This window comes from Lolium rigidum, chromosome 1, assembly GCF_022539505.1.
Source record: "Lolium rigidum isolate FL_2022 chromosome 1, APGP_CSIRO_Lrig_0.1, whole genome shotgun sequence".
NCBI lineage: Eukaryota > Viridiplantae > Streptophyta > Magnoliopsida > Poales > Poaceae > Lolium > Lolium rigidum.
Genome location: NC_061508.1, coordinates 202,736,296 through 202,745,276, shown reverse-complemented (window position 1 = coordinate 202,745,276; position 8,981 = coordinate 202,736,296). Strand labels below are relative to the sequence as shown.

The 8,981-nt window shown below is 48.0% G+C and overlaps 1 protein-coding gene across 1 annotated transcript; it reads right to left on the bottom strand.

Annotated features, from left to right (window-relative positions):
• Window positions 1-2,444: 2,444 nt before the first annotated feature.
• On the bottom strand, window positions 2,445-8,433 carry LOC124688233. The gene is made up of 3 exons (XM_047221945.1): window positions 7,916-8,433; window positions 3,410-4,018; window positions 2,445-3,315 (listed from the first exon to the last, which is right to left on the bottom strand). The coding sequence occupies exons 2-3, from the start codon at window positions 3,970-3,972 to the stop codon at window positions 2,556-2,558; spliced, it is 1,323 nt and encodes a 440-aa protein (XP_047077901.1). The 5' UTR covers window positions 3,973-4,018; window positions 7,916-8,433; the 3' UTR covers window positions 2,445-2,555.
• Between the last annotated feature and the right edge of the window lie 548 nt (window positions 8,434-8,981).

The window sequence follows — 8,981 nt, the reverse complement described above, 5'->3', positions numbered from 1 at the left end:
CATCACAGAAATTTCCCTACGTCTAGTTTCCCCCCTTGGACTATAAATAGCCTTTCTTCCTCCTTGAGGAGAGAAGGTTAGCCATTCTATTTGCTCTCTCTCTCTCTCATACTCCATTGTTGAACCTAAAAAACTTTCTTCCTCTCCATCCCTCCCATGATTTCTTGCATATTCTTGAGGGATTTGAAAGAGGAGATCTAGATCTATAACTCCACCAATCAATTCCTCCTCTAAGTGAGGGGAACCCTTGGGATCTAGATCTTGGAGTTATTTATTGATTTCTTCCATTGTTCTTCCTCTCTAGTTTCTCCATAGAATTTGTTGCTTTGGTGGGATTTGAGTGTGAAGGATTTGAGCACCCTTGGTGTTCTTGCTTTTGCATCCTTCCACAAGTGTTGAGATCTCCATTACGATTAGTTCGAGTGAGAGACCGTGAGCTTGTTACTCTTGGAGGATTACCTTCTAGTTGGCTTGGCGGTTGGTGCTCCGGTGACCTCTTCGTGGAAGTGTGTGAAGAGCCCGGGCTACTCCTTCGTGGAGGTTGTGAAGTGGTTGTGGAACTTTCCATGTACGGAGTGGAGGAAAAGCTAGCCATAACGCAAAGGCCTTTATTCTTCGTGGTATTGCCTTGGAGAAGAAGGTGGGCCTTCTTGGCGTTCGGGAGACATTCGTGGTAGGCCGCATCTCTCCAACGTAACGTACCTCATGGTGATAGCCATCGTGATTACATCTTCGTCTCCGTGTTTAGGAACACGGGATTACATCTTCGTCTCCGTGTGCCTCGGTTATCTCTATACCCGAGTTTACTTTCCTTATGATAGTCATCGTGCTTGAAGTTCTTATATCTTGCTATCTCTTGTGTTACATATATCTTGTGCATATCTTGCTTAGCTTAAGTTGTTACCGTTGCACTTTAGTTGAGCCTAGCACATTGAAATTTTGTGCTTGTAAAATAAACGCTATTTTAATTCCGCATTCTTAGAAACCGAATCTGTAATAGTTTTTAAAATGCCAATTCACCCACTCCCCTCCCCTCTAGGCAAAATCTCGTCCTTTCACCGGTCGGTGAGAGCGACACCGAGAAGCTCCTCTCAGTTTCACGGACACCGAGGGCGTAAAATTTGAAATTTCTCAGATTCACATATTATTCCCGAAAATGGACAAAACATACTCCCTCTGTTTCGTTGGTTTTGGACATAATAGCCCTAAGGTTACGACATGAAACTATAAAAAAAAGGAAAGTTGATATTCTCTCTCCCGATCAAATAACCTTCTTAAGGGCTCTTTTGATTCATATGATTTTTACAGGAAATATGTAGGATTTAGGTTCTATAGGATTTTTTCCTGAACTAGTTGTTTGATTTATAGGAACATATCCAATAGAAAATAAACTTATGGGAATCTTGTAGTGCAAAACCTATAGAAAAAACCTCATGAAAAATTCCTTTGGCACAATCAAAAAGATTTTCTTCTTCCTATAGAATTTAACTATGCTTGACATCCTAATCCTACGATTTTTCTGTTTCTATACTTTTCCTATCCAATGAATCAAAGGAGCCCTAAAATTGCATGTTAGAGTTACTCCCTTAATTCTAGGAGTTGCATGCGGCTAGTCAAGAGTAAATTTGCCAACAATCATGATACATCTATAGCTTAAATTTCCTCAAAAATTATAGGCTTATATTAAGAACCGGATGGAGTATTATTAGTTTTTCTTAATCTGAAGTGTGGTACCTTGTTGCTGGTCTTTCGGTTTTGTTGGATAGACGACCTGCTGTCAATATTGAAGTTGGTTGACGGAAAGTGCTTTTGGTTCCCGAGCTTCAGTGTTGTCTCCATTTAAAAAAAAAAAAAAATTTACAAGTTATTAAAAAATCTAAAAATAATTCTGAAGATTTGCATCTCACAATCATGCAAAATCTTAACCCGAAATTATTTTTATTTTGTGCTAGAAAAAATGACAAAATATGATATGTTTTGGAGATTAAAAAATGTACTACTCAGATCTACACTTTTATCATTTTTGTGTAGCTCGAAAGATAAAGTATATGGAATTGATATTTTGCACGCTTGTGGGATACATTATTAACTATGTAGGGATTTGTTTTCAGAATTTTTTAAAACTCAAAAATATATTTTTTATTTTTTTAGAAAAAATCAGATCACTGATGGCCAGGTGCACCAAATTTGTAGTCTTTGATTTAAACATGTAAAACTTGTGAGATTCTTTCCGTTTCTTTCCCCATGTGGGGTTCCTTTTCTTGGAAAAAAACAAACAAATTTCATCGGGGCGGGAACCAACGTGCTGCCTAGCCATGTGTTGCTGACTTGTGTGCAACCCAGTGTCAAACAGCTGTCAACGCAATTCGTTGCGCTCAACAAATGTCACGGAGGCCCGGGACCCAGCGAGATGTTTGGTCATCTGCTACTGACTGGTTGGGTCGTTACTGAATCGTCGTCCTGTCAGATTCACAAATTCATGGGGTTCTGAACTTCCTTCTGATTTACAAAGCGGATTTACAGAGTGGCCATGGTTCCTGAACTGCTAGCTCTAGCTACGTGTCGAGCTCGAGGGGATCATCAGGGGACGACGAGCCAGCAGGCTGCTTCTTCTTCTTGGCGGCCGCCGCCGGCTTGCTCCGGAACGGCCGGCACGCCTTGACGCTCAGGTCGACGGCTGCCGCGAGCGCCAGGAACATGGCGGCGTCCTCCATGCACGTCACGTGCCGCGCGGCCAGCTGCACCAGCGGCGGGCTGCTAATGCTCGCCGCCTCGCCTTGCACCCTGCAGCTCATCACGAACCCGCCGCCCGCGCACGACTCCCCCATGCTCGCCGCGCAGTACGACGTCTCCGCCGTGCCAGCATCATCCGAGGGCACCGACTGCCTATCCATGTCGATGAAGAACTCCCCGCCCTTGTCGCAGCTCAGGGGCGTCTCCGACACGAGCACGCACGCGTCCCGCCGCTCCGGGAGGAGGTGCAGCCGCAGGCACACGGCGTCCTTCTCCTTACCCCCATGCGCGCACTCCCGCCACGCCTCCAGCCGGCCCCACGGCTGCCAGATCTCCGACGAGCCCGTCGTGTTGGCGCGCACGATGAGCCACGCCCCGGGGTTGGACCGCGCCACCGTGTCGCAGCCAGTCGCCGGCACGAACGGCGTGGCCATGAATGCCGCGGCCACGGCGGAGCCGGACAGGTTGTGGATCGACACCTTCCAGCCCTTCCTCTCCCTCCTCCTCCCCGCCATCTCCTTCTCCTCGCCGCTGCCGGAGGTCGACCAGTACTGCCCGCCCAAATGATCCGGCTGCGACGCCCTGCCAACACATCAAAACATTAGCAACCTCGTTTACAAATTCACAACTCTTTCAGATCACAAATGCGTTCAGAACTGTTTCAGATGGCACTCACCGCCGGACGTCGCGGTTGAACTTGCAGCTGAAGATGGGCTGCCTGGCTCTGCCATGGAGCTGCACCACCTGCGGGTTCAGCGCGACCTCGTCCTCAAACTGGAACACGTACCGGGGGTCGGCCTCCGCCTTCACCTTCACGTGCAGCTCCCCCTTGCCGACGCCCGTCCAGCCGTGGTGAAGCAGCAGGGGCTTCCCGTCGCGCCACTCCGGCCCGATCTCCACCCTGACCGACCCGATCAGCCGCCGCCTCATCCCAGAGAAATACCCACCGCCGCCGCGCCTGCCCACATACACGGCGATCTCGACGTACGGCGGCTCCGGGGCTCGAAAGCAGCCCGGCGTCGATAGGGCCTTGAGACCGGGCTCGTCCAGCGAGAAGACGGCGACGTTCGTGTGCGGGTCGAGGTTGAACTCTGAAGAATTTGTCAGAGGCACCGGAGCTGTCTGAACGGGGAAGCCTCGGAGCCTGATCTCGCAGTGGCAAGCCTTCCTGGAGCTTGCACCGGGGAGTCTCAGGCCAAGCTGCCCGACTGACAGCCTCACAAATGTCTGGGGATCCATGGTGCGCGTCACTGGAAATTAACTGGGGCTCCTTCCATGGCTTGTCCTGAAATTTTCGGCATGTCCATGCTGTCAGAGTTAATATGAGGGTGTCTGCAAGCTCATTCAGTTAAAACAGCAATAGATGTGCAAGTGCAACAAATGAAAAGCATTGCTGGTGATAATATTGGTAGACATACCATTACATACTCCTAATCTTGAACAATTTCTTGAGAGTTTCATCTTTAGTTGGTTTCTAATAACTGGATCTATATGGCTTTGTGCATATAATACTCTTCTAATGCACACCGAATCAATTTAAGAGTGTGGCCTACAAAATAATGCAGCTCGCCTTTTATAATTTGAGGAGCATATCCTATTTCTCTGAGACACGATAAATTATTTTTTCCACATTCGAAATGTCATGCTTAACTTTAGCATTAATAGCTGATACAATAGTGACATATGACCACATCTATGAAGCTTCACCCAAAAGGATAAGATGCACATTATGGATTGGAGCTAGCGGTTGCAAAAAAAGTCATGTTTTAAAGTAACTTTATTTGCACTACGAACTAGTATCTGCATATTTCTACTAGAGAAAATAACCAATTTGATCTATGTGCGCCTTGGTCACGGACTAGCAAATCATGATTGTGGGTCAAAAAGTTGTCCCGCGCGAGCGTTTTGGTCATCCCGTCATGACCAGTGTCAGTTTGCCGACGTGGTCAAAAAAAATATTTGTGAATTGCCCCCTAAAAAGTCAAACCGAGGACTAGAAAGTTGGAAATGCAAAAATTTAGGGGGAAATTTGCAAAAAAAGACAATTGGCCACATCAGCAAACTAGCGGTCACCGTGACAAAGTGACCAAAACACTCACGCCGAGCAATTTCGCGACCCGGAATTCACGTTTTGCAAGTTCGTGACCAAAACACACGTCCGGGGCAACTTCATAGACTAAATTGGGGTTTTCTCTTTCTACTATTAAAGTCGCGTGCTATGTCTAAGTTGTGACATCTCGTATTTTTCAGTTATCAGCACTTAGGATTGTATCTACACCGTAAGAATTATCCATGTGGAGGATAATAGCTGCAAAAGTCCTATGTGGTAGGCTATTCTGATGGTGCTAGGGTTCGCCCCAGTGAGCGACACATGAGCTTGCTCTCTTTTTTCCCTGCCGGATCATATATTGGGGGGAAGGATCGTCGACTTGGATATAGATGATAATATCTTCTCCCTTTGAGAATTATTACTGAACAAAGGAGGTGAAATATCTGAAATGGTTTTTCGACAACAATGTGTCCATCTGTCATGGTGGTGCCTCCACGCTTGCGGCTTGCCTTTCCTTGTTTTGTGTAACCCTAGAGAAGTAGAGATCATTGACGCGATTGACCAAAAATGAATGTTGATCCAGCATATTCCCCCCTTTCTTTGTTTGACAGATCATTAGTGCAAGAACTGCAAGATGGGCTCACTCACCCTGTCACCCAACATCCTTAGCTTATAAAGAAGTAAAAGGAGAAGAAAGAAAGAAGCATATGGTGCTTTGTAATGATGGAATTGGGTGCTTGGGAATGTCATTGGCATGACAGCTCAGTGTAGAGCTTATCATCAGCGACAGTGACAGTGGGACATCTCAAGTTTTGAACCTGGAGCTGCATTTGCTAAAGCCTGGACAGTGCCGGTGAGGTGAGGTAGCCCAGCATCAGAGTTCTCCCTTGCTTCCATTTGTTTAGCCGAGGACCAAAGCTTTCTCCAGAGCTGGCATCAGGAGGATGCTTCCTGAATCAAACTTACCACTTACAGCAACAGTATGAGCTTGCACAGAGGGGATACCAAACCTCTGCCCGGCGGCGTGGTGCTCCACCAACAAGAGAGGGCTCCTAGTCCTCCTTGGCCGGGCAAGCCACCCACGTCGTCGCCGGAAGACGATCACATAAGACCGTGGCGTTCGCCTCGCAGACCACCTCCGCTCGCCTCCTTGTCTAATGCTGCTTCTTTGCAGCAGCAGAAGCAGCTCCCAGTGTACAACACCATGCGCGGCACCCACAACTACGACGGCGAGCACAACCGCCACCATGGGCACCACCAGCAGCAGCATCTCTGGCCCCACAGGGCGGACCGGTCCGGCTGCCTGCGGTGGACGATGGCGGTGGTGTTCACGGTGCTGGCCATCCTAGTGCTGCTGGGCGCCCTGTCCGTGCTGCTGGTGGTGCTGGTGCTGCAGCCCAGGGCGCCGTACCTGGCCGTGATGACGGCGCGGCTGGACACCCTGGAGTACGACCAGCAAGGGGTGCTGGACGACGCGCAGCTCTCCCTGGGCGTCGTCGCCGCCAACGTGAACGCCCACGCCGCCGTCACCTTCTCGCACCTGGAGCTGAGGCTGAGCTTCAACGACACGGTGATCGCGGTCCTGCGCGCCGACCCGTTCGTGGTGCCGCCCAAGGGCACGCTGCCGCTGGGCTACGTGGCGCCGTCGTCCGCCGTGCCGCTCGACCGCCCCGGCCGCACCGCCATGGAGGCGGCGCTGAAGCGCGGCGTGGTGCCGTTCCGGGTGAACGGGCAGGCGAGGACACGGTTCAAGGTCGGCGGACTGGTGGCCGTCAAGTACTGGACGCGCCTCGCCTGCGAGATCCCCTTCACCTGGCCCACCGGCACCGCGCTCAACTTCACCTGCAACTCCAAGGCCAGGTCCCGCTACTGACATCGCCATCGCCGTCGCCATCGAACCAGCCAATCCGTGGATCAATGGGCGTGGACGTGATCAAGAAGAGCTACTCGCTTTCTTGAAAATTCTCAACTTTGCTTACTGCTAGTACTAGACCATTTCGCTCAAGTATGTAATTAGCTCGGATCATCGTATCACGGCATGCAAACTAGATTTTCGAATTCTCCAGTCCTAATTTATGTAAAACTAGGAAAGGTAAATAAAGAAGGCAAAGGCCAGTCCAGGCTTTTTACCTCCCAAAGGTCAAAAATGAAAGGAGGATAAAAAGAGACCGCCGTTAAAACAAAGGAATCAAAGTGTAGGTGACTGTGACTCTGTGAGAGAGATGGACGACTTGGTCAGAACTGTCATGTGCTAATGGGGATTGGGGCCCTTCTTTTCTTATCCTGATCCTTCTTCTTTCTCCGGCTCCTTTTGTTTTGTTCTACAATCTACAGTAGTCTCCTCTTGGAGAGAAAAAAGCCTAAACGCAGATTCCAAGGATCACCTACTCACATATATTTAGGAGTCTAAACGGATCGAATTAGATTTTACTTATACCATATGTTTTACTATATTTTTTCTTGGAATTGATCCGAAGTGGATATTTACCAGTTTTAGATTCAAATGCGGATAAAACGAACCGCGGATTCGATTCTGCAATAGGGTGGATTCGGGCAAGAAATAAATAGCCAGATATATACTCTCATCGGTAGATAGTTATAGTTCTTGCAAATCTTGAGAAGGATTTTAACTTTCAATTTTATATACTTAAGAAAAAAGGATGTGATTTACTACAGAAAACTCAAGCATTGATAAGATAGCATAAATAAATACTAAATAGTTGAACTATTAGTATACCAGTGATACCAGTTTATAGTTAAACATGCTCGTCAAATGAATTCACGAATTAAATAACTACTAACCTAGTGAGATTGGTATTGGCTTTTGACTCAAAAGTCGGATTACTCAGTTTAAATCTTTTGAATTCTTCTAATTAAATTTCAGATAACCATATCAGTATGCTTTTGCTGTATCATACCCTATACCTATACCATATGTGAGCACCACTTCGAAATTGGATATCCTTATCCACGTGATCTTTTAAAATCGGATATGAATACCATAAAACGGATCCAGGACAGGTTTCAAAATTATCCTATTTACATCCAGATCACTGCCTAGCTAAAATCTGAACTAACCAACACACATACGAAGATCACTTTGTAAATAATTGAGAAGAAATTGAGCTTCACCTGTCCTTGCGAGCTAGCTCGTACGCCTCGGCTGTTCTCGTTTCTTCCCCCAGGAGGCCAAGAAGCAGCAGATCGGTCGAGCACTATAGCTCAGCTAGGCTACAGGCACCTCCTCCTCGTTGACTGGCCGAGCACACCGGGACCCGGCTCGCTGCAGGCAAGCAACCCCCGATCGCCATCGCCGCCGGCCGCACGCCGAATCAATCAACGGGAGGCGGACGAGAGCGAGAAGACGAACAGGACAGCGCTGCTGCGAGTAGTAGTAGACTAGTAGCAAGCTAAGGAGAGAGAGAGAATGGAAGGAGGGAGGAAGACGACGACCGCGACCACTCTTATACCCTCTCTCGAAAGAAAATTAGGAAAGACCATTTGCGTTAGCTAATCGGTGGAGTAGGCAGATGAGATGGACGGAAGCAACCGGTGATTAGCTAGCTTAAGCGTGTGTGATTAAGCTACTACTAGTAAACAAGCTACTGATTGGAGGGATCATGGACGGGAAGTAGGCGATGACGGGCGGGCTAATGACCGGCGCGCGGTGCTAGCTGGAGTCCATTGCGGCCACTTGCGGCCTCGCTTTCGGACAGCCAGGCATGGGACAGCAACCGGCTCAAGTCAAAGCCGAGGTCGGGCCGAGGGGCACCCGCCTCAACCAAACAATTATTGAGCGCATGACTTCGTTTCAGTCGGATCAGTACTGGGTTTTCCTGATAATTATGAAAGATCGAGGAAATTCAGTACTCCTATATAAAGACAGCAGAAATGACTACTCCTTCCACGCTTTTGAACAGGAAATTCGAGACGTATTGCAAGTGTTTTTTTTAGATTTGCACAAGCTATGGTAAACGGATATGTTTTGTAATGAAGTTTACATGCTTGGAGTTAGCACATTATATCCAGAGAATTGCCTGAATTTCATCTGAATTTTGGGACGATTTCAAACATAGAAGCCCTATCTGTTCTTCCTATGCCTAAAACCGGGGCTCCTCCAAACAAACGGAAATACAAACGGAGTATGAGTTTTAGTAGCACTGCATGTTACTATAGCAATGCAGCGTCGGCTCTGTTC

Excerpts from the sequence above, each read along its gene's own strand:
- LOC124688233 (XM_047221945.1), bottom strand. The coding sequence starts at position 3,972 with ATGGATCCCCAGACATTTGTGAGGCTGTCAGTCGGGCAGCTTGGCCTG. Across the intron at positions 3,316-3,409 it reads TTCAACCGCGACGTCCGGCG|GGCGTCGCAGCCGGATCATT; the intron begins GTGAGTGCCATC and ends ATGTGTTGGCAG.